Genomic DNA, 25,437 nt, shown 5'->3' on the forward strand with positions numbered 1-25,437 from the left:
TGTTAACCACTATTCTAACATTTGCTTCAAGTTCACTTTTAATAATCTAATCCATCATTGTCTACTGCTCCCTGTGACATGAACAAAAAGAGTCTGGGGAGGAATAAGGCGAGCAGTTTACATTTTCTGTGGATACTTCAAGTAATTGGCCCCCACATGAAATTATTGAGTTGGCCATGGTTTAGTGTGTTCTAAGGGCATAAAACATGGAGGGAAATGGACCTGTAGAAAGAGTTGGCATTGGAGAATGTGTGAAAATCCTATAACTTCACTTCAACTGGCCTAATGTCCTGAGTCACTAGATGGTCAGAAGAATAGAGAGCGTACGAAAGGAACAAACTGATGTACATTTATACTGAAAACCAGGAACAGTTTGTACAAGATGAACAGCAAATGAAATCGCTTCTGTCAAAATAAATCCTCACACAGGTCATTTTTTTGTACATACATGGACATACACACACCCCACACACGCACAGACTCACGAGCAAGAATGTGTATTTTGTAAGATAGGTCCTTGGAAATAGACATTCTTAGCAAATATGGATGACAGATCAATTGTAATTTATTTTCTTTTAACACTGTATCATCATAAAGAAAACTGGTATAAATGAAAAAATCTATTTCAAATATCTACATCTAAAATTTTAGGCAGTGAAAAAGCACTTTGTTGACAAGGAGTGTGGAATGATGTGTGTTAATTGTCAGAAACTGCTGAATGCCTTGCTTAGTTGCCACAAACAAGTTCACATATCAGAACGAACAATACTGCTAAATATTCCTTTTTCTCCATTTTTTTTTCTTGGTTAAAACATACCGAGAGAAAGAAAAGAAAACTGGAAATCCATACATCTTTCAAACGTTTGAGATTGAAGCAATATTTAGAACCATAGATGAGGAAACACTGCGGCATCGGTGTAATATACACAACGCGCTTCTCTTCTTTAATCTGTAATGTACATCAAATACTTTACAACAATGCATTAACAAAAGGCAAGAAACGTCTTGCTGTACAGAGGGACCCCAATGCAACCGGAAGCCTAGAATCACAACGGATGGAGAGAGGAAACAAAGCGTGAGAAGCCGTCCTTCGAGAGTGTGTGACCCGTGCTGCCTGCCTCTGTGCTTATAACCTTCGCGCCCCACCGCCCCGACGGGACCGCCTCCTGTGCTGTCTCCAGCCACATTCAATACCCTCCATACCCTACAGCTCAAACTAGAAAGGTGTCGCTCAAGGTCGTCACCTTTAGGATCGCTTTAGCTTTCTACTGACGTCCACGTTAACTTTCGATTCGTTTAGCTTTCTAAAATAGCTCTTCGTATGTCCTTACTGGTTATCACAGCCTTCCTACGGAACAGGCTTTAGCAAACTAAACTTGCAGGGGGGAAATTAAAAGAAGCAATGTCTCGTGGTATGCATGCACATGCACTGTTCCCGGAGCGCCTCGTGCCGCCCGCCTCACACCCAGGAGTCGGGGGAGGCGGGGTAGTGGCTCGTTTCATAGTTCAGTTCACTGTAAGGACGGGCAGCCGAGTAGAAGTCGACATAGTTGCCGGTGGACTTGAGTCCCAGGTGCATGGTGTACTCGCTGGCCGGAGGGCGATGGTGGACCTGGTCCTCGAAGAAGGACTCGTCGTAGTTTCGCGTGGAATTCTGAAACGGCTGGTAAGTCTCGTAATCTTTCCTGCTGGGCTCCTGTGGGACTGGCTGTGCAGAAACCTGCCCGGAAAACAAGACCCACCTGGGTTAGTTCGTTTCCCCTGGATCCAACCTCCTCCTGGATCAAGGCACTCCATGCTCCTTCAAGGTCAAGGCTGGGAACGTCAGTCACCCAGGCAGTAACCAGCATGGCACGTCCCCTAATACTGCCAACTACTGATTGCCCTTCTTTAAAAATATTGGTTACAGGGTCCACATGCTACCATTCTAGAGCTTCAGTTTAAAAAATTATTATTGTGGTGAAATATACATAATGCAAAATTGACCATTTTAACCATTTTTAAGTGTATACTTCAGTGGTCTTAAGTACATTCACAGTGTTGTGCAACCATCACCACCTTCCATTTCTCGGACTTTCATCATCCCAAACAGGAACTCTGTTCCCATTAAGCATAACTCCCCACTCCCCCAACCCATGGCAACCACCATTCTACTTTCTGTCTTTAGGAATTTGAACACCTAGGTGTCTCATAAAAGTGGAGTCATGTAATATTTGTCTTTGTGTCTGGCTTCTTTCACTTAGCATGATATCCTTAAAGTTCATCCATGCTGTAGCATGTGAAGAGATTTCCATTTTTTTAAAGGCTAAGTGATATACCAGGTATGGAGATACCACCTTTGTTTATTCTTTCATCTGTTGATGGACGCTTGGGTTGTTTCCATCTTTGGACTATTATCAAAATGCTGCAATGAACATGTGTACCAGTATCTGTTGGAGTCCTTTCTTTCAAGGTTTTTTTGTACCTAGAAGTGGAATTGCTGGATCTTGTAGTGATTCTGCTTAATTTTTTGAGGAATCACCAAACTTCCACAGCTACACCATTTTCCTGGGTAAGTTTTATAAATTACAGAGGTATACATGAGATGCTATGGAACACAGTAGTTGATTTGTATCCTCCCTGCATTTCTCTATTATTCCTAGGAGTTGTAATCCCAGACAGAGTCAGTACAAGGTCTCATGATACTCAGGCATCTTCCTGGCAGGGCAGATACTTCTCTGGAGGAATAAGCTTCCTCATAGTAGGGCCATTCCATCACACCTGCCTAAGTGACCAGTACCACAGCTTTAAAAAGAAACACAGAGAAGCACATAATGAAAAGAAAGAATCCACTCTAAATATATTATACTCTGCAGGACCAAAATGTTTCTAACTTGGTTCAATTAAGACCTGATAGAACTCGAGAAAGCTGTGGAATTATGAAGCCTTTTGTTAGTGGGGAGGAATCTTCAGAACTGCCAGTTCAATGCTCCCCATTTTCACTCTTGTCCTCTGAGGTTACTGTCTGATTTAGGGGACCTTTAATGTTAAAGGGATCACAGGAGACTTTGAGATATGTGAAGTCAAGAATTAGTTCCCTCTGCTTGGCACATTCATAGGTTGATAATCAGCATTTGTATGTGAGGGGCCTAGCTTCCTCCTTCCTTGCTGGGGTCCCTTTCTAAGACCATGCCCTTGAAGTAAGCAGAACCTCCCAGGGCGTGGGGTGAGGGCCAGACCCACAGCCAGGGCACACAGGCATGCACAAAGCTCTGCTCACGTGCAATAATCGGGGATGAGGTCTGCTGTGAATGATAAAATACTGTTAAAGAAACAATTTGATCATTTTCGAGCCAATTCAGTAATTCCCTATTCATTTAACTAAGGTTTAGCATGGAAACATCCTCTAGAAATTGGTCTTAGTTAATAGATAATGATTTGCAATTAGCACGCTGTGTGTAAATGAATGCTTCTAATGGCCTGCGCATAATTCTTCTCTCAAGTACACAAAACTCCCCCTTCTATGTAATTGATTTATTCTAGTAATCAACCTGTTCTTCAAAGGGGTGAACTTCATCACAGCTGCCATCCAGTACCTGCCACACTTCCAGTGAGGGGTGGTTGAATGAGATTTCTGTCCACCTGTGAAAGTCCACAAGGCGTAGACATTTGTGAATCTAAGAGTCTGGCCATGAGAGGACATTGGAAACGAATCTGCAGGATATGTTTAATCATAAATATACATGATTAAATGCTGCTAAGACTAGGTCTACCAAATGACTTGGACAAGCTCTTCTTTGAAGAGCTGTGAAGTGATGTTGAGCTTCTCCACTCTGACACTGTGCCGCTACCCAAGCATAGAGCATTCAAAGGGTTAGAGTTGGGAGGGAACTAGAATTTACTGTGTTGCTTGTTGCTATTTCAGTGCGCACTATATTCAATATTTAACAGAATCTTCTTTGTTTAATCTTCAAGTAGTCATAAACATGTATGTATATATGTATGTTTATGTCTTTCTATATCTATCTCCTCCCCTCCTCCCTTCTTCTCTCTCTAGCTCTCTCTCAATTTTCCTCCATTTCCCTTTCCCTCCCTCCCTCACTCCCTCCCTCCCTCCATTCCTCCCTCCCTCCCTCCTTCCCTCCCTCCTTCCCTCCTTTTCTTCCTTCATCTGTGTCTAACAGGCTCACATTAGAGCACCGTTGGCACAGAGCAGGGAAAATGGAATAAGAAGGCAGGAGAACTATGTTGGTGTCTTTACTTCTTCCTAGATGGGTGACCAAAGGCAAACCTTACCCACCTGGAATGTCAATTTCCTCATTTCAGAGGACAATATTTTTTGTCCTTCCCACCTGGCAGTGAGACTGGGGAAACCAACTAGGAACTCAAGAGGCTGTTTTGTTGTCATCAGTAATAATTTGAATCAAAACACCAAACCCTTGGTTTCTAGTTTATGAACAAAAATTCTGTTGCTATTTGGATATAGCAGTTAAGTCTGCTAGTTTTCTTTATAAGGATGGAATGGACTGCTAAAAGCGCAGTAGAATTTTTGAAGTGTTTCAGTAGTTAACTCTTAAAATTATGTCTATAACCTGTTGACTCCAAACATAAAAACCAAGGATCACAAACCTTATTTCACATCAATGGGTATTTCTTTAGGAGCTTGGAATTCCCTGAGAATGAGACTGGAGTCCTAGGTAGTCACAGGGGGAGTGTCATAGCTGAGTAGCAGCCTGGCTCCTTTTCCTCTGAGTCAGGAGAGCCAGGTTCACAGTTGTTGCCCAGGCCCTGACTTCACCAGGCCATACATTGCTGTTGCCTCATTCTCATTGTTTTTTGCTTTATTTTAGAGATGCACCTAAAACCAGTTTCCACTAGGGCAGTGGTCGGCAAATTGCGGCCCCTTGAGTGTGGTTCTTCCACAAAATACCACGTGCGGGCGTGCACGTACAGTGCGATTGAAATTTCGTGGCCACACTCAAAGGGCCTGCTTTTAGCATGTGGCTCGCAAGCCCCAGTTTGCCGACCACTGCACTAGGGAATCATTTCTTCTGTGAGATGAGTCACTGCGCAGCCACCTCTGAAGCTCATGAGGTCTAGCTGGTGCCTACGACACCCAGGAGACTAGCATGCTCAGCAGTTTGACACTGAAACTGAATGAACCCAGAGTGTCTCTCCTGCTTAAATGGTTCAAGCTGGCTTTTTACCAGCTGAAAGGTTGTGAAGTCACTTTTGGCTCAGGGAACTTCCTCAAATGAAAGAATTCCATCTGGAGTGGCCAGCAATGCTCACGTGGCCAGAGAAACCGCATCATGGATGATGTCTACAGGTGGTCTCTAGACCCACCCAACTGGAAGAGAACCAGGTTGTCTCCTCTTTCAAATGGTTAGGATGGTCAAACTTAATTTAGTTCCCAAGTGGGAACTGCAGGTACAGCCAAAGTTTATTTCCATAGCAGTCCGAAAGAAATAAAACACTTTATTCTTTTCTCAAGTTTTTCATTGGAGTGTCACAATGATTTCCTTGAAAAATTTTAAGGAAAAAAACCAACTTTCTTTGATTGACATTTTATAATGTTTCTTGATATTAGAATGGTGTTGACAGTCTAATTGACTACTTCCCTTTGCTGAACCTGCTCAGGGAATAATGATGGCACTAAACTATGGCCACGGGACTCAGCTCTGCTGGTGGCCTGCTGACAACATCTCCTCTGGGCTGACAAGTGATGCAGGACTTGGTATCCATCCCTGCTGGGTTTCAGCAGCATTCACCTGAGTTGTTGTGGCCTTGACATTCACACTGAGGCTGAGCTGAGTACATTCTGGGGCACCCTGGGGAAACGGCTACAGTAGGCTGTGCTCTCTCTTGTAGTAGAGATACCAACTTAGCACATTAATTGTAATTGGCTTAAGTGCTCAGAAGAGGCTTAGGTGAAAAGAACATGCCCCTAGAATCATTATGAACTGTCCTCTAAAGGTAGATTGCAAGCAGTCCTTTGGAGCCTCCTGCAGCCACACTGAAAGATGCTAAGGATCTCTGGGCCACATGAGGGTGTTTCTTCATTGCCAACAACAGCAGAATTCCACAAGAAAATGGCTGGTGTAGAATAAGTGGATTCTGGTGACCAGCTTCTCCTGATCTACCTAAAGTAAAAACTAACCTCCCACTCTTGGATGCAAATCAGGGTCCTATCACATCCTACATGCATCTTTCAAAGCTGAGGACAGTTTGCTCACTGTACCTGATATTTGCTAAAAGAAAAAGGGTTGATTTCCATAAACAGAATTGGCATTTCCAATATATTTTGTTTCTATTTTCCTCTATGTTTGGGCAGGCATGTTGACATGTAAATAGTTGGAGGAAGCCCCTGGTGACCTCTCCTCTAGAGCTCATACCCTGACTTATTTATTCAGTTTATTCATTGGCTTTTTTTTGCTTTTAGCAAAGGCTAGAACTGAGGGAGTTCGAGTCGATATTAGCCATGTGTCAGGCAGGCTGGAGGGTCCAGGCATTCCCTGGGGGGTTGCAAACAACACCAGATGTTTCAGGAGTGGCTGTGCACGAACTGGAAAATTGAGGGCAAAAGGATAACACCTCTACCCACTCTCATTTCTCCTGTTGATGGTTGATTAGAGCAAAAAATAATTTCAGGTCTAGGAGATACTTTTCATGTCCTCCTTCTTCTTCCTTGGAAATGGTCCTGCATAGGAGATTCTACCTGCTAGAAGGGGCCTTTTCCCTTTTCAGAGATGCTGCCCTGCTGGGTGTTGAGAAATGTCCACAAACAACCCATTGGCCTTCCATGTTGGCTTTCATCTAGATATTGTGATCAAGCAAACAGGTTTCAGGTTTATTCTTTCAGCCCAGCTTCCCTGATGCCTGAGAGGAATCCAGCGCATCAGCAAGAAGCCAGTTCTCACAACAGATATTAGTATCCAACAGTTATAAGCATGTCATTCATTCCGTAACGACCACTGAAGGGGGAGAAAAGTATGAAGTTGTCCATCAATAAAGGACCACAGGCTGTGCCTTTTGGCTTTTATAGTCCCCATAGAACCATGGAGAAAAGGGGTCTTGATGAATGTTTGTAGAATAAAACACATACATACAAACTTAGATCAGTTCTTTAAGTACTGACCATCCCAGAGCTCCTTAAACCTGAACGGACACAAAATCACCTGGACATCTGGATGAAATGTGAGTCTGATGCAGACAAACCCTTGGTTGGGGTAAGGGTCAGAGAAGAATCTCCTCTGCATTTCTCACAAGCCCCCAGTGATGTTGGGACGGCTGGTTCTTTAACTGGACTTGGAGTTGCAAAGCACATTAAAATGCATCCTATTTAGTTGTCCTATTGAAGTTGATGTGTCTATCTCATTAGTAACTATCACTCATAATGAATGCTTTCTTCTGAATGAGAGTTGGCTGGGTTATAGGAGTTACTTAATTCCTGTCTAGTAGTTAGACAATTTGTCTAGAAACCAGTATCTTATGCTCGTATAATTAGGGCTTGCCTTATTTCTTTTAGTTTTGCATCATAGTAGGAAACTTGCTTTCTGCTATGAAATAAAGTGTGTGTTTGTGGTGAAATCTAAGACTCTTTCCAAATGTGCGGCTGTTCTAATGACTGCCACCACCCGCATAGAGGCTGGGTGACTCCAGAGGGAAGAGCAGCAGGGGACAGTACTTCCTTTTCATTGCTGTTCTTTACGCCTGGGAGAAAGAAGTTAATGTATTTTTACAATTCCAGGACAGCTGACATGAGTCAAAGGGGAAAATGAATACTACAAACGTTCTGTATCTCCTTTACCTGGTTATGTTTGATGTCTTCAGTGGGCGCACCATATGAATTCCTATACAAAGTTGAAATTCCAGTATTTTGAGCTGAAAGCAAAGGGAAACAAATGTATTAGCAAAGAGAGCAAGATTTCAAATGGAGGACTAATGGTTATCGAGGCAAGTTCTTGCCCTAACATGCTTGGTTTCTCCTGGACCATTCCAAGTGGAAGAAATTCTTTGGCCTCGAACACCTCACTTTGCATACAGAAATTAAGAAAGAAGCACAGCTCTTCTATAAAATCCCCATAGCATGTCAGCCTCCTGCAGTAATGTTCAGATAGTAGACAGGGTCAGGGCAGGTGTGACAGACAGATGGTCATTTTGAAAGTTTTATGGCCTTCCTTCCTGGTGAACACAGGCGGGTAATAAAAGCTTGTCACTTGCACTGAAGCATGCCGGAATCGGTACCAGCAGCTTAGTTTTTAGCAGGAGAATGACAAGAATGAAATTTCTAATTTGAGTTCACAGAAATGCTTGGGCATTGTTCAGACTGTTTGTTTCTCAAAGGCCGGAAGGACAGGTGGGAAGCATCACCTGCAGGTGCCCTGTGTGTCTGGGTGGCCGTGGCTCTGGAATCCTGTTAGGCACACACAGGAGCCCCACTCTGTCTTGCGAGCAGCCCAAGGTCTAGTTGAAAGAAAGGAAAGTCTCTTCTAGTTATTGGCAGCTTCCAAAGGCCTGGGTAGGGTGCTCATTTGCCCACTTCTTCACCTGGAACCCTTGAGGCTCATGCCACAAGCCCAGAGGAAAGGCCCCGGGCACCACTCCCTTCATAGCAACTATAAAGTCATGATTAAAGAAAGATTTTGAAAAGCTTTTTTTCTTTCTAGAGTGTCATTGAGTATAAAACACTCTAGAAATAAAGAAGGGCTTCCAGTATCTACAGGATAATGAGATAAGATGACACACCATCTTTTCTGTCATAGAGACAGGCCACTCTAGACACAAAGTCAGCATAAGCTACTATTTCACCCCTGATTATTACTGCAAGCATATAATAACTGTGCAATAAAACTCCTCTTCTGAAATTTTACTGGAGGAGTGAGGGCTGAGAGCCTATTTTCAATGTGAAACACCACTCAGATAGATTCTGTTTGAATACACATCGCTCCGGTCTCCATATTGCTGTGAAAACCACCATCCCTCGGCTGGACCACGGCTACAGAATCCTCCCTGAAGGCCCAGTGTCCACTCTGCCCAAACCTGCTCCTCCATCCATCCTGTTCCCAAGCTGAGCAATCATCTTGCTAGACAAACTGGATTATGGTAAAAGCCATGCTCCTTTTAATGGTCTATGAGGCTTTGAATGATCTGGCCTCTGCCTAACTTTCTGAAGTGTCTCCCACTCTTCTTCCCTTATGTGGTGAGCCCTAGCTATGCTGGTCCAACCTGCCAAGTTTGTTTTGCTTCAGGGATGTTGTACTTGCTGATCCTCCTCCCTAGATATTGCTTGCACACTCTGGACTGCCTCATCTTGATGCTGGTTAGGTTTGGGCACGAGTGTCTCCTCCCTGACCTTGTCAGTTAAAGTAATCCTCTATCTCATTACCCTGTTTATTTTCACCATCATGCTCAACAACCGTGTGCCATTACCTTGTTGGTGAGCTTGCTCTATTGTTTACCTTGTGTATTACCTGCCTTCCCTTATGGGAGCAGAAGCTCCCTGAGCTGACACCTTTGCAGGTATCCCCAGCATCTGGGACAGTGCCTGGCCTTGGGGATGCTCACAGAATGAGTGCTTTATTTGCTGAATGAATGCGTAAACCAAAGAAAACCTGCTTTCTGAGGCATAATTTGCTGATAGAAATTATCACTCCATGAATAAGGTGAAAACATGTTTTCTATTAGAATTAAATGTAATTTTATTTGGTAGACAATGCCCTATGATAGCCTTGGCCTCCCTTCCTGTCGTGTTTGTGGCTTCTGAGCTAAAGCTGTCTCTACTGGAAGTTCTTTCCTCCTGCTCTTTGGCCCCTTCATCTATTTAGAAGAGTGCGTGTAGCTGAGATTGAACTTGAGGCCTTTGCAGACACATGAAACAGATGTTTTCGTGAATGCTTCTCCCCTGTATCTGGAGCTCAGAGTGGACTCATCGGAAAATGCCTTTCCTTTTCTTTATAAGCCTCAATTTCTAACTGAGTCAACATAATAAAGATTAGAATAGCTGCAAAAGGCATACGAGAGACACTGACAAAAACAGGATAGACCATTTGATGTAAAGGCATTTGGGAAGCTTAGAAGGAAGGGCAAAATCCCCTGTTGAATATTCAGGTCAGGCTGTCTAGCTGCCAGGATTGCACAGCCCTCCTGTGATGCGAGCTTCTGAACACGTAATGTTCCCAGGGATCATGACCACCAGGAAAAGCTATCAGTCCTGCAAGCCTGAATGAACAGCTGACTTTGGCCTTCTGAAGGCTCCTCAGTGGCAAAGAAACACTAAAGACAGATACATTTTAAGAGACTCCATCTAAGGTGGAAAATGAATCCAGAAAAGGTGGGTGGAGGGAAGCCTGGGATAAAATCCTAAGTGGATCTGTATTTCTAAGACCTGATAGATGAGATTATAACCCAAGCAAGAAACTGCTTTTACTTTTTCATTTTTCCCAGGTTGCATTTTGAGGGTGAAATTTCTCTTGGTTTACCATAGTAGAGGGATTATTTCATTTAGGGGAAATGGTAGGACATCCTCTGATGCCTTAGAAACAAAGAAGGGGCAGTTTCAATGCCCTGAGCTTTACGTGTCCCTGGATTTATTGGTGAATGAGAAAAAGTACTGCTCTTGATGCAGAGGTCGCTAGACACCTGATCTGTCGATAAATGCTGGAACGATGGGCACTTGCTGAAGTGTTGCCAAGTGGAGGTTGGCAATTCATTCTTTCCGTTCCTATATGATTTACTGGCTCTCACCTGGCTTGGCTGGGGACTTATTCATACCTCTATAGAAAGTGGCAGTGCCACCACCAGTCTCAGCACACCATTATCTCTATCATCCTCATTACCAATACCCCATCCATCACCATTTCCTCCATCACTACCACCATCATCATCACTACTAGTATCACCATCACCACTTCCTCCATCACCACCACCATCACTGCACACCACCACCATCACAACTATCAATGCACACCACCACCATCACAACTATCAATGCACACCACCACCATCACAACTATCAATGCACACCACCACCATCACAACTATCAATGCACACCACCACCATCACAACTATCAATGCACACCACCACCATCACAACTATCAATGCACACCACCACCATCACAACTATCAATGCACACCACCACCATCACAACTATCAATGCACACCACCACCATCACAACTATCAATGCACACCACCACCATCACAACTATCAATGCACACCACCACCATCACAACTATCAATGCACACCACCACCATCACAACTATCAATGCACACCACCACCATCACAACTATCAATGCACACCACCACCATCACAACTATCAATGCACACCACCACCATCACAACTATCAATGCACACCACCACCATCACAACTATCAATGCACACCACCACCATCACAACTATCAATGCACACCACCACCATCACAACTATCAATGCACACCACCACCATCACAACTATCAATGCACACCACCACCATCACAACTATCAATGCACACCACCATCACCATCACCACCACCATTACCACCACCACCACCACCACCACCACCATCACTGCTATCATCACTGCACACCACCATCACCATCACCATTATAACCACTACCACTACCACCATCACCACCACCACCACCACCACCATCACCATCACTACCACCACCATCACTGCACACTACCATTACCACCATTGCCATCAACATCATCACCACTACCATCACTGCACACTACCATCACCACCATTGCCATCAACATCATCACCACTACCATCAACAACTGTCTTTTACATAGTACTTGTTGGCTTAAAGGGAACCTTCCAGTATAAACACACTATTCAATGAAGATCTCAATGTTCTTCTAGGCTTGCTACATGACTTACAGTGTAGTATTGATTTGTGTTTTTAATAAATTAGAGCAACACTGTTTAAGCCTCTATATGAGTTTGAAAATTTATACATATCTCAATCCTGGAGTTGTCAAGATCCCTGCCATTTTCTAGGAAGACTAAAGATCAGAAGCACATTAGATTTTATTTTATTTCATTATGTGTGCATGGCATGATCATGTGCCATTGGAATTATTTCAACACAAACATCCACATTTAAAAGCCTTTGAATGATTACACTGGGCAAGAAAGTTAAAGAGAAAAGTTACACTTAAATAACAGTGCAGTCAATTTCACAATTTTTCTTGTAATTATAATCTCAATTTATCATCCCAGACTGCCAGTGAGGTGGCTAATCACAAAATGAATGGGTCAGGTGGATTTGGTGTCACTATTACTCTGGAGTAATCAGGACAAATTAGATTCTTTGCTGAATGTGTTGACTCTAGGGACTCGGCATCTAAATTTGCAACTTCCTTTGTTTATGCTCATCTATAACCAGGGTGACATTGATGGGGGGAAAGCCAGTGAATGAGAATAATACAGTATGTCCTATGTAATGAGCTCAGTCCTCTTATTCAGGAGATGTTTCAAGAGTGAGGGTAGACATTCCCTTATAGGGTCTGTGTGTGGAGGCAGAGTGCTGACCTAGGAGTGGGGATTCATGGGCAACTGTTTACTATGCTTTTCTCTATGCAGTTGTGCAGAATTACCACGGAAACACTGCCTCTGGGGTAAATACATTTACCATCAGAAAAATTTTCTTAGATATGCTGGTCTGGAAGAAATCTTCATAAATCATCCAATTTGTCTGTTCTGCTTCCCTGCAGGCCAGATCTAAATAATATTAGAGAAATGCACCCCATGCTTTTAAGATTTTTCTGATAAGAGGGTCTCACTGTGTGTTTAGGACTGAGCTCTTCGCACCCCAGTTTAATGACTGGCCCAGTCTGGCCCTGTTCCTCATTGCCAATTTTCAGGAGGGACCCATCTCTATATCCATGTGGCAAAGAAGGGTGGGACTCCTTAGTTAGAGATTCTGACGACTCTGGCAGCTCTGTTTCTAAGACATAACCCTCTCTACATCAATGACTCCAAGTCCTTGGAGGAGAGGCAAATGGGGGCAGAGGGTAGGTGTGCGGAGAGCCTGGAGGGGATGATGAATGTGAGAGGCACACCCTGCCCCAAAGAGAGTTGTACAGAATAGGAGAGTTACGTCAAGTCTGATTGTTAAACAGGCTGTGCAGGGCACCCTGGAGGGGTGGTGAAGGGCACCAAGTTTGGCCTCCACAGAGTCCTAGCTGATGAGAAAGGAAAGACAATGGGTATGATTGGGGTAGTGAAAGATGAGGAGCATAAAAGATCAATTCGTCCTTAGGGAAATTGAGGTCATTGTTCGAATGAATCTCTTTGGGAGTTTGGTTTCAAGGTAAGAGGAGAAAATGTCTTAACAGAAGTTCTGTGGGTTTTCCTTAAATCCTCTTCCTTTTCAGCCATCCCAGTCCTTTCCTCTCCTCCTCCTCCCTCTCCCTCTTCTCCTCTTCTTTTCTTATTCTCCTTTTCCTCCCTCCATTCCTAATGGTAAAACTTGATATGCTAACTAAGGAGAAACCTATGATGACTTCTCTTTCTAATGCAAGAGAAGTGAGCTGGGCAAGTGAGAGGGAAAGGGCAGGCAAAGAAGGACTGAGGATAATGTGTGTAGAGGACATTTTCTCTTAGCTCTTTTCAGGAGTACGATGCTAAGTTTTTACACTTCTGGCTTAATCTCCTCAACCCCAGTTCCTGGGGGTCTTCGCTGTCAAACTCTCCAGTGACCTGCTAGCTGCTGAGTCCTGCTGAGCTGCCAAGCATGGCGTGAAGCCTGACGCCCCAGTCCTCTGCTCCACCCCAGACCGAGTCACCAGCTCCAAGGGGGAAACGCACAAAGCTGAGCTCACCTGTCATGGTGTCTTTCCTGGAAGTGTGTTCTCCTTTAGTCCCGTGGTAAGTGGCATTGCTGCCAGTGGACTCATAGTCTGTTTTCCTCTCTTTGAGGCTGATCATTTCCCGAGGTGAAGCTGGGGCACTTGCTACATAAAGAAATCAAAAGGATGACTTTCTGAGTCTCATTCCATAGCACAGACAGCGTTTCACACAAACAGTTAAGGTCAAAACACACCTGGCTCAACATATGTCAATATGCTGTGCGTGGACGTGTCAATTTTCTTGTTCTTTGGCTCTTGTCTTTACCCATTCCCTTACCCTGTGTCACCTGGTGCTTTATAGTTGAGGGGACACATGGCTTGAAGGCAAGTAATTAAGAACTATATACTGGGGCCATCTTTCTTGGAGAGACATCCTGGTGGGGACATGACCTGCCCAAGGTGTATGGGACAGTTTTAAGAATGAGATGAATCTTAGTTTCTTTATTTCTCTTTCCTTTTCGTTCCCTCCCTCCTTTCCTTCCTCTCTTCTACTTTCCTCCCTTTTTTAAAATTAGACGTGTTTCAGAGGAGCTATTACTAGTATTGAAGAATTTCTGATGAAAATAAACACAGTTTTACTTAACTACCAAGTCACCCAGCAACTCCCTAAAGGAAGGCAAAGGAAGCAGCTCTCCACACAGGATGATCTGTGGGGCAAACATAACCCGACCCACAAAGAGCAGCCTGCTGGGGTGGGCTGGGGCAGGGTGTAGGACAGCTCCCTCTTCCTGATGCGGTGTCCTGCTGCAGCTCTTTGGATGAATGCCCCCAACAATCCTGCACCCACACCTTACACCTTGGACTCTCGCTGCCTATTGGACCCCAGGGAGTGAGCCCCGTCTTCCTCTGTGTCTCCATTTCTTTTTTTAAAAAAATATATCTTATTGATTTTTTACAGAGAGGAAGGGAGAGAGAGGTAGAAACATTGATGAGAGAGAAACATTGATCAGCTGCCTCCTGCACACCCCCCACTGGGGATGTGCCCGCAATCAAGGTACATGCCCTTGACTGGAATTGAACCTGGGACCTTTCAGTCCTCAGGCCGACACTCTATCCACTAAGCCAAACCGGTTAGGGCTGTGTCTCCATTTCTATAACGATGGGTTGTAACTAGAAGAGTCCCCATGATTCTTTAACAAACTGGTCCCAGAACACAGAAAAGGCTGAACTTGGAGGTCAAGAAGCAAACAAAAAGAAGTTTAGTTTTCTTGAAAGATGGGATGACCTGGGTGGAACTAAACAGCCCTGTCCATGCAGAGACATAATGGAGGATGTAGAGTAATACCTGTGCGTGCTGGCAATGAGGCAGCTGGCGTGCAGCCCACCTGTGGTTGTCCTCATATTGGTCTCCATGCTCCATAAGACGCTACTCATATCCGGAGCTTAGTCAATTGCATCTACTCAGTGTGAGCTCAGCAAAGTACTGTTCTGCCTCAAAGCCTCGCCCAGCCTCCTGTGCTCTGGGCAGTGCTTCAGAAACGTGCCTAACCTTGAGACTCACCTGAGCACCTAGGGATCCCAGGACCCAGCCCTGGATCTTCTGCATTGGAGTTTTCAGGAGATGGTTCGAGGAATCCATATTTAACAAGCAGACTTGGTGATTATTAAGGCTTGGGGAAGCCTGGGAACTTTGATTTTTTGGATAAAATCCTCTTTCCTTGGCTAGTGCCCAAACTCCTCCCCAAGCAGGCCTCAGTTTACCCTGTAGCTTATCCTTCACACCCTTTGCAGGATCCCTCAGCTCCAGCCCACTGGGTAAGCTTGGTCCCTGAACGTACCCCTATTTTCACTGTCTGAACCTTTGCTTCATTTCATCAAATTTAGTGTCTTCTATGTGAAAACCCCTGTGCCAGACGCTGGGAGACAGAAAGATGAATGCGTCACACCTTCTGAACCAGAGGAGCTCAGTCAGGTGAGGAAATGGACGTGCAAATAAAGCAGAATGAGAGGCCGGGTGCTCTGTGGGCGTCACAGCCAAACGCTAGGAAGGTAAACAAAGGGGCCTTCCCATCGCTTCCTGTCTCCCACTTCCCAAACCTAGCAAATAAAATCGAGGCTCGCTGCTCAGCTCCTGGAACTGCCAGAGGCTGCCAGTCCTGGCTGCCCATTACAATGAATTACTTGGAATACTTTAAAAAATACAGTTGCTTGAGTCCCACACAAAACCAGTTGGACCAGAACCTCTGGGTGTAAATCCAATGGGAAGACACCTTCCCTCCAGGGAGAGACCCTTTCCTGCCCTTGCCCCTTTGCTTCTAGGCCTTTCTACATCAAAGGGAGCCTTTTGTTAGCCAGTGGCAGGCAATCACAAAGAGACAATATTTTGGAGCCTCTTGACCAAAGCTTCTAAAATTAGAATCTAATATTGCACAGATGGTGGGCCTTATTAAACTATGTCAAGTGTGTAATTATCTCCTGAGACCTCACGCACAGTGGTCTCCATAAACCTACCTGATATCTGGAAAGATCATATGCAAATGAGTGTTTATGAGGTGTCTCTGATGTGTCTCTGATGTGCCTCGCCTAGGAAATACCTTAAGCTGAATGGCTGGGATGTTGACAACCTGATAGGGTGTTGCTGCTCCTTCCAGCACCTTCCAAGGCATCATGTCATTTCATGATCCTAACGCTGAGTAATTAGAGCTTTTACAAAGACACTCTCCTCACTGCTCTTTATCTTTCTAAGAATGATGGAAAGAATGCAGAACAGGCCTTTTCCGTGCTTCTGAGACAGGCGGGAATTTCTCAGGTCACACGGGGTGGGGTCCTGACTCGTCTAGTGTGGGACTAAACGTTACAAGCAGTAAGACCACACTAAGAAATATAAGCGTTTACGGGGCCAGGAGTGGGTCATTTATTTCAGGCACACATTCCCCATTCATTTCTGATTTTCCTCGTCATCCTGACAGTTCTGTGTGGTGCAGGTTTATGACAGACGTTCTCAAGGACAGAGGGGCCTCTGCGGTGTGTGCTCTCTGTCATGCCCGCTGAGCTGCAGTTTCAGGAAATATTATTTCCTCCGCAGTGAGAGGGCAGCGAGGAGCAGGAGAAACTTTCTTAAATAGAAGCCTATGCAGGGGTGTGTGTGTGTGTGTGTGTGTGTGTGCGCGCGCGCGTATGTACATGAGCATGTGTGAGCATGTATATGTACATACAATTCTTTATCCATCCTTCTCACCACAAAAACCAAAATGCAGAAATCAAAACAAAAGTTTTAAAGACTTATACTTTGAGTAAAACCACAATAAAATCTATGCCATGTATATACTAAACATTGTGCTCATATTTTGCCTTTAATTTCTTTCTCTCATCTTTGGCATTATATGACATGATTGAAAAAGGGTATAAAAGTAAAGTAATGAGCAGGTGACAAAATTAGCAAAACATAAATGATTTAAAAGTTATGGTTGGTAGTAATAAGAATTTATCAATGATTCACTCATTGGTTGAAAGGTAATAATAAAAAACTAATCAGATATGGAACAGTAATGAAATCCTCAATGATGTGGTTCAGATATATGTCATTCTGAATGAAGAAATAGCATGTCCTCTCTCCCCCTACTCTGTATCCCAATTACAATTAATAAAATGCAACTCAAACTATTTTAAGTTGGAAAAACATCTCTGGAAAACGCTGATTTGCAAACACCTGGCAGTTTTCTTTATCTATGTTCCTCACTGAATGTAGGCCTGTGACATGCATTTCATGACACGCCACCTGTCAGAGATTTTTAGAAATCTGTTAGAGATTAGTTCTGAGTCTGAGTAACCCAAAGTTGCCACTGCAATAAAAAGATAGCAATCATTTGATATTTCCAGCAAACGTCCGGAAGGGGATGGCTCTCCTCCCTGTGGGGGTCAGCTACGGGGCTGGGAAGGAGGGGACTCAGGCCTGGCTGGTTCTGGGCGTCTCTTACCTGAGCGATTGTTGGGAGACACACGCACAGGGGAGATGGAGGGCGTGCGGGAGGAGGAGTAGGGCCTTTGCCGATCCCTCTCGATGGTTGAAGATGAGGCTACAAAGTGATACTGTGACCATCCGTCCTGCGAAGACAGAATGCTCTTATTAAGTGGGGAAGGCAGAGTGATTCTTCCCTTCCTGACATTCCCAAGTTCCAAGCGTCTGAATTAGCAAACCATTTCTGTGATCATCAAGGTGAAAACAGACGAATGTGAATTGAGACCCACCTCCTGTTCCCTCCAGACAGGCTGACAGGGCAGGGCCTGCTTTCAGTGCTTGCTTTCCTTCCCAAATGCAGGATAAACGGTCTCTTGGCAAACCTGCTTTGGCCAGCTTTCATTTAAATGGAAATATCCTGCTCAGAATGTGGAAAGGCCCTGAAGCTGTCTGTTCTTTGCCTACCTGGTTCCAACTCTCTCTGGCCCTCTTTTCAACCACCTTCTAAAAGTGTTTACACTTGTTCACAGGGGACAGGTGCCAAGCAGCATCCCCCCTTCTGGCTTACCTCCCTTACATTGCTTTGAACTTCCTTCTCTGCCACAAATGCCCGATCCCCACCTGCTCAAGGCCTTCAGCATATATTCACACGGAGTGTTCTCGCCTTCCACTGAGCATTCAGGCCTAGACTCATATGTTCTCTGCTTTGCCACAGAAATTGTATTTTTCAATTTAGAGCATATGCAGAATGCATCCTACCACATTAATCCTCCATGAAGCTTTCAAATATCTAGTTAATACATGAAAAGCATATATATAATTTCTTGTTATAAAAACCATATAAATACGTTATGGAGGATTTTATGAATTTAGAAAACATAAAGAAGAAAATAAAAATAGCCAACAATTCCTCCCACCTTCCCTGAGATGTCCCGAAAGGATGTTATGATAGCTCCTCCGGCCTCTCTCTTTTTTAAGTCAGCTTTACTTCTATCAGAGTAATCTGTCACATAGCACTGGCGGTATAACAAAGAAAAGCAGACACCCACCCAGCCCCCAATTCCTGCTTCACAGAGGCAACCATTATTTTCAGTCTTTCAGTTTTTTCTTTTTTCTGAAGATATTTAGACGTTTAAGGAACTCAATGGGCTATATAAGTAGTAGCTCAGGAAATTGCTTTAGTCAAAAGTTTGGCTTCTTTGCTCATGGATAAGTAATAATATTGCATATGTCATTAAAAGTGAGCCAGCAGTGTACTTTATGATACAAAAATCAGCTAGTATTTGATATGTTCTAAGACCAAAGGGGACAACTGGATATAAGTATGGCACAAACCTAGGCTTGGTTTTATTGGCAATATCAATGGATTACTCAGCACTGCTGTCCTATGTGGGTTTTTGGAGATAGGTTTTGCTCAGCAGTTCAGATTTCATAATGCTTAGATTACTATGGGACCATGTAAGTACTTACATCTCTGGAAATGACAAGACTGTGGATGTAATAATAAAACTATATGAAGGAAGGGACTCTTATAAGGCTATAACCCCAACGCTTTCCAATACTTCAAAAGACCCAATTCTGAGAACGCTAATGCATGACAGAAATGTGATCTTGCTGGTTACTCGTCCATGGGTGATGGGATTGGCAGAGCCCAGAGGATGATGAGTGTGTCAGAGACACCAAGACTGCCATCCTGAGTCAGACCCCTCTGCACATGGTCAGCGATGGTATGCGTGTGGCACAGAAGCTCTGAATGGAGTTGGGAGAGAAAGAGCTTAGAGAACAGGGCAGAATGGTTAACCCAACCAAGGCTCTTGATTAGTTTCCAAGTCACAGCTTGGGAGCTCCTGGAGGTGCAAGAAGAGGAGCTCTGGTTACTTCTCCACCTTCCTCTCATTCACAGATGCAGTGAAAGGTGCGATGCAATTACTGAAACAAAGAACTCTAACATCACTAAAGTCAACAATGCCTAGAAGGGACCTCACAGTTTTAATTGTGATGGTGGTATATACTGCCAAATGTCATGGAAAACAGTGCAACACCGGATGCTGAAGACCTGGGTACAGATCAATCAACACCCGTTTTAGTTATACTGAATAATCAGTTACCTTGAGGATAAAGGTCCTGCCCTTCCACATTTTTTTTTACTGCATGAAATATTTCATCATTCATTTGAAAAAAAAAATGTCTTGCTTTCTAAAGAAGGAAGAGTTATTGCTAAGCTAACACTCCTTTTAACCAGATAGCCATGTAATATTTGTTACCTAGACAGCTTGCAATCGATTTGTTACTCATTTACTTCCCACTGTCATTCAGAAAGCTTAAAAGTGGTCTACGTAGACACATACAATTGGGCATGTAGCTTTAAAATCCTTATTTATCTCTTTGATTGCTACCTTTTCTTCTTAAAGTTTTAACTCACTGTAGACCTCAGAGGCTTTTTCCTGAATTCTATTTTATTGGGTGCTTAACCATAGTTCCCTTTTGCATCAACCCTTTGGCTTCTAGGGGTTAAATAAAAGAGCCCAGGGAAGAAAAATAGATAAAGAATAGCCACCGTGACTAGGGAAGGGCCAGTAATCCTTACTATTGATGATAAGAAACTCTTTTAATGTCTATTGGTCACCTCCAGCAGAACAACCCAGAAGTTGTGCCCTTCAGCTCAAGACCCAGCCAAACTGTCAAAATGTGATATGATATCGGTGCCTCAAATTGGTTTTTATTTTTAATGCATTGAACTTAAAACTGGAGGTTGTTAAATTCCAAGTATATAGAGATAGAAATCCAAAAGAGAAGAAGAGTTCAAAGTCATTGAACTTTAAATTGCCACGAGGAATAATCTGATTTTCTTTATCTTTCCCTTTTCCTGTCCTTCCACCAGTTTCAGCTTCTCTGCTAAAATTCCTGATGTGTTTCTTTATGACACCGTACAAGTCCCTAGAGCTACTATCATCCATATTGTGCTTTCAATGGTCCAGAATGCAAGAGCATAAAGGTGATGTTCTTCACAGCCTCACAACCATCAATCTTCATGGTATGTCTACGTGGTGGTCACTATAATTTCTATAGTCTTCCCCTTAAGCATTTTGAGATCCCTGAATTTATAACAATCTCCATTTTTATATATTTTTTATCATCCTGTAATAAGGTCTAAGTAAGTGGCTTTCAGACTGGTCTATGGGAGGTTAGGATAACCATAGCTTCTTATTATGGAAACTGTGTAGGATCTTCAATGAAGATCAGCACACACATTAGTTAGGTTTGTGTGCAAAGATGAGCTAACGCTGTTTGTCAAGTCAAGGCTCAAAACTGTTCGCCTTGGGTCTCTCTGTTGATAGAGGTAAAACTAGAAAGCTGTCAGGAGTCAGCGCTTCTCTCCAGTTTACACTAGTATCATAATTACTGGTAAGCTCTGTGTCAGTTGCTTTTCCATAAATAAAGGTCAAAATGACTCAATCAGCTTGGGGAGTTTTAAAAATAGTAATGCCTGGGCCACCGGCCCTGAGATCCTATTTACATTGTTCTGAGCTGGCCCTGGTCACCAGGATTTTTCAAAGCCCCCAGGTGATGTTAATGAACACATGGTGAGAACCACTGGCTTGGAGTTTCTATGCAGAGGTGGCAGTGACTAATAGGGATACCGAATGCATTCTTAAAGTGCTAAATCCTAGGAGGTCACGGACTTCATTTGGGGATGTCAGATAATGCATTCTCCAGGTTGACTTACGCAGGAATAAAAATAGGTCCCAACCTCAGGGCAGAGAGGTGCCACACACACACTGAGTCCCAGTCACACCTGATGACCTGGTGTCCACTGGCTGTGTGATTCCATTTCACACGTCTACACCTCAGATCGGTCAGCCCCACGGCCTGACACAGCACCTTCCCTTTTAATACCTGTCCAGTCTAACTTCTGCTGCCCAGTTCTGTGCTAGGGGAACAGGGGGCAGGCAATACATGTTTAGTAAACCACTGTCGCTAAATGAAGTATGTCCCTGAGCTTCGGAGGAGCTATATGAGCAAGGCTACTCAGCATCATTTTCTTCTCCTGCTGTGAACAAAGTGCTGTGACATCACAGTACAGAAAGCCTTGCTGAATTCTGGAGCCCTGGTCCCTAGCAGAGGTGCCTAATACATGCCAGTAGCATCCAGTGATTTCAGATGACTGCATTAATTATTGTAAAATGAAATGCTGACCAATGTCATGGGCTTTACTGCTAGCCTCTAAGTTCTTATACTTTATTGTTCTATAACAAATGAAGGTCATCAGAGCTTTGTGATTTTTTTAAAAAAAAGTTAGCCTAGAGCAACCTCATCAGTATTATCTTCTGCTGTTGGTATGTGTCTTTTATGATATACTTGCAGCTACGCTGAAGGCAGTGTAAGTTTAGGTAAAATGGTACAAAAGACAAAAAAAGGCCGATGGCTGCCTGCTCCATTTAAAATAATTTCTCAGCTGCCCGTGTTTCCATGGGAGGTATATAAAACTGCCTCCCCTTTAACCTATCTTGTAAATAATTCTGAAGCATCATTATGCCTGGGCACATCTGGTCCTGGCTTGCTGCTGCGTCCTTCCATAGCTCGCAGAGCACAGCTTTGCCCACCACCCAGCCCCATCTCTACTGCTCCCTGCATCCGGCAGTTCAGATGTTCATGCACCTGTCCATGGAGGATACACTAAGTTCTCCCCAAACACAAACCTTAGGAGAGCCAGGAGAAAGGAAAAGGGTGAGTGCATTGATTTCTCATTAGCTATGCTCCAATGTTTTTTAGGGCTGGGCACTGGAGCACATACCTACTTCTGGAATGTGCCCACAAGACGGAAGGGGCTGGTTTCTGAAAGGGTCACCTGTGGGAAGGTTACTGGGCAGGGAACAGTGGTGTTGGGAGTAGGGCAGTGCATGCCAGCAGGTGAGCAGAGCATCTGGTGTGATGGAAGGAAAGTGAGCCCTGTGGGGGTATTCACAGACTTTCTCCTCCCCTGACTGCCCAGAGCATCCTATCACCACCTGCTGAGCACTGGGGCACACCCCTACCCCCACCAATGCGGAATCAGGGCAGGATGAGGGACAGTGCCAGCTGGGGGAGGAAGGAGAGGATTAGGGAGAGAGAAGGTAACCAGGAAGGGAAATCTCAAGGGCTGATTGGAGGATCTGGTGATGAGGGAGAAAGAAGAGGGTTAAATACCAAATCCTCATTACTGTGCTTCAGGACATGAGAGGAACAGGAACTGGAATTTCACGTCATTTCTGTTGTGACCCCTGACCTCTGGAAGAAGGCCCATTTTAGAGAACCGCCAGCCATTGGGTGGAGGGGGGCAGCGTGAGTGAATACCCACAGCTCTGACGGTAAGTCAGATGGCGATGCTCCCTTTTACAGGTGGTTCCAAAGCATGTTTTCTAAGACGCACTTAGAATGTAGATTTAACAAATCTTTTCTAATGACAAGTGGCAATTCTGACTCAGACAAAAGCTTTACTAAAGAATTAACCCTGAAAATGGAGACTAGTTTATTTCCTTGGGCATATCAGTTAGAACTCAACATATATTCTAACACACAGTTAGTTAGTATATAGTAAATGGTGTTTTTTTCCTCCCTTTTAAAAACAGCTCTGAACCTGATAAAATTTATTTGGTCTCTAAACACAGATTTCTCAGTAGGCACACAGGGACTATTTGGTTCTGAAGTAACAAATACAAGTTTTTTGCTTTAGCTGTCCTTGAAAGCTCACAGCCCATAAAGCTTGTCAATTCTAATTTGCTGTGAGTGACTTGAGATATAAGGCAAGTGTGGTGAAAGTCCTTTGGGCTTTTAGCAACCCAAGTTCATCTACTCATTCAACTCAGAACACTTATAGCTTGTTATTTGCATTCACTACCAGGACTTCCTCACCAGGAACCTACTTTTCAATCGAAAGACAAGACATGAATTGTTGCCATCCACTAAAAATGGTGCCCAGTTAAGGTATTACTACTCATTTATGAAAAATTTGATAGCTCAAAATTGTGCCAGTTTTCCAGTCATTTTTAAGTGGGATAAACACATTAATGTAATGACATGAAGCAAAGAAAAGATTGCAAAGTAGTGGTAGTTTTACATACATCCTCCTTATTTCAGTAAAAGGTTTTTACTGTGGAGGTAAAAGTAGCTCAGTAATAAATAAGACAAGGTCAGTGACCAAAAGTATGCACACAGGGTGATTTGATCATAAATTCCTATCTGGGCATTTCATGGTAGGTAGTGATGTTCAGGCCTATAACTTTCCTAGTAAAAGGTCTATTTTGCCTTAAGCAAGCCTAGATACATTGTTCTTGGATATCTAGGTTAACATACCTTTGAAATGCCAGAATATGTCTCTTTTTCAGACCCCTTCAGAGGCATAACCACCCTCAAGGGAGCACATGGGCTTGTTGCCCTTATACTATTCCTATTTATTGTGAATGCTAAATGTTAACTGTCTTGTAATCCAATCACAGAGATTTCCCCACTTGCTTTCTCTGTCTCTTTAATCAACAACCCGTGGATTTCATATCATCTTCCCTACATTCCTCTGATTCCAAAGGTATAAAAGAACTGTGAGATTGCCATTCTCAGGAGCATTTTCTTAGTCCGTTGAGATCCTGCTTCTGGGCATGTCCTGAGTTTGGCTCAGATGAACTCTTATACGATTTTCTATAGGTTTGGATGCTCTTACATCAATAATATAGAGACAACGGACATAGAATATTCATAGTCTGTGTGGTTGAAGACCAAGCCAGATTTTGCATGTCAATGAACGCTCAGCTCCTCTTTGCTGTAATAAAACAAGCTTCCATCTATTTTTAAGGCAAACTGTTTGTTAAAGAGTCATTAAAACTAATTCCATCAACAATTCCAAAAGCTATTAGAGTTAAATATTTAAACTACATTGTAAGTGCCAAAAGGGAGTATTGGCAGTTTGATGCAGAAATAAATGCTACCTGACATACCAGTTGCTTCATTAGTTTGTTTCAGCTTTGGTGCTCCCAATAAAATTTAATTAAATTAGTTTGGATACCTAAAGTTACAGTATATCCTATATAATAAAAGCCTAATATGCAAATTGTCCCCTCGGGTGGTCTTTTGACTGGGAGTTCAACTGCTTGCTATGATGTGCACTGACCACCAGGGGGCGACGTGGCACTGGCAGCTGGTGGCAGTGGAAGTGCTACCAGCCCTAATGGGGCCCTGATGAGAGCAGCAGGATGGTGGAGCAGGTGAGTGGGTGGCGCCAGGTCAAGGTGGGTGCGAGGGGGGGCCTGATCACCCCGCTGATCACCCTGCAGACGGCGACCAGCAGCTGCGGCAGGGGGCAGGGCCGCCGCCTGGCTCCCAGGCACTGAGGGAGCTAGGTGGGGGACCTGGCCCCAATTGATCGCCCTGCAGGTGCAGGCGGGATGGTGGAGCAGGTGAGGGGGTGGTGCCAGGCCAAGGCGGGGTGCCAGGCGGGATTGTGGGGCTGTGAGGCTGGGGGCGCAAGCTGGGGCCCGATCTCTGCAGGCCACCCCAAGGAACCTCCCCTCCCCCCGTGCACGAATTCATGCACCAGGCCTCTAGTATAAGGATAAGACTCTCCAGCAGTACCATATTTTATTTTTATTTATTTATTTATTTTTAAAATATATATATTTTATTGATTTTTTACAGAGAGGAAGGGAGAGGGATAGAGAGTTAGAAACATCGATGAGAGAG

At 43.9% G+C, this 25,437-nt stretch overlaps 1 protein-coding gene across 1 annotated transcript in view; it reads right to left on the reverse strand.

Annotated features, from left to right (window-relative positions):
* Positions 1–547: 547 nt before the first annotated feature.
* Positions 548–25,437, reverse strand: part of CTNND2 (catenin (cadherin-associated protein), delta 2) — a 642,889-nt gene continuing 617,999 nt past the window's right edge. Inside the window, exons 18-21 of the mRNA XM_005871061.2 lie at positions 17,747–17,873; positions 13,803–13,934; positions 7,790–7,863; positions 548–1,720 (exon numbers count right to left, since the gene is read on the reverse strand). Of these exons, the coding sequence (XP_005871123.1) occupies positions 1,460–1,720; positions 7,790–7,863; positions 13,803–13,934; positions 17,747–17,873 (594 nt within the window). The 3' untranslated portion in view covers positions 548–1,459. The remainder of the gene's footprint in view (positions 1,721–7,789; positions 7,864–13,802; positions 13,935–17,746; positions 17,874–25,437) is intronic.

The sequence above is a fragment of the Myotis brandtii genome, unplaced genomic scaffold (assembly GCF_000412655.1).
Source record: "Myotis brandtii unplaced genomic scaffold, ASM41265v1 scaffold328, whole genome shotgun sequence".
NCBI classification, from domain to species: Eukaryota; Metazoa; Chordata; class Mammalia; order Chiroptera; family Vespertilionidae; genus Myotis; species Myotis brandtii.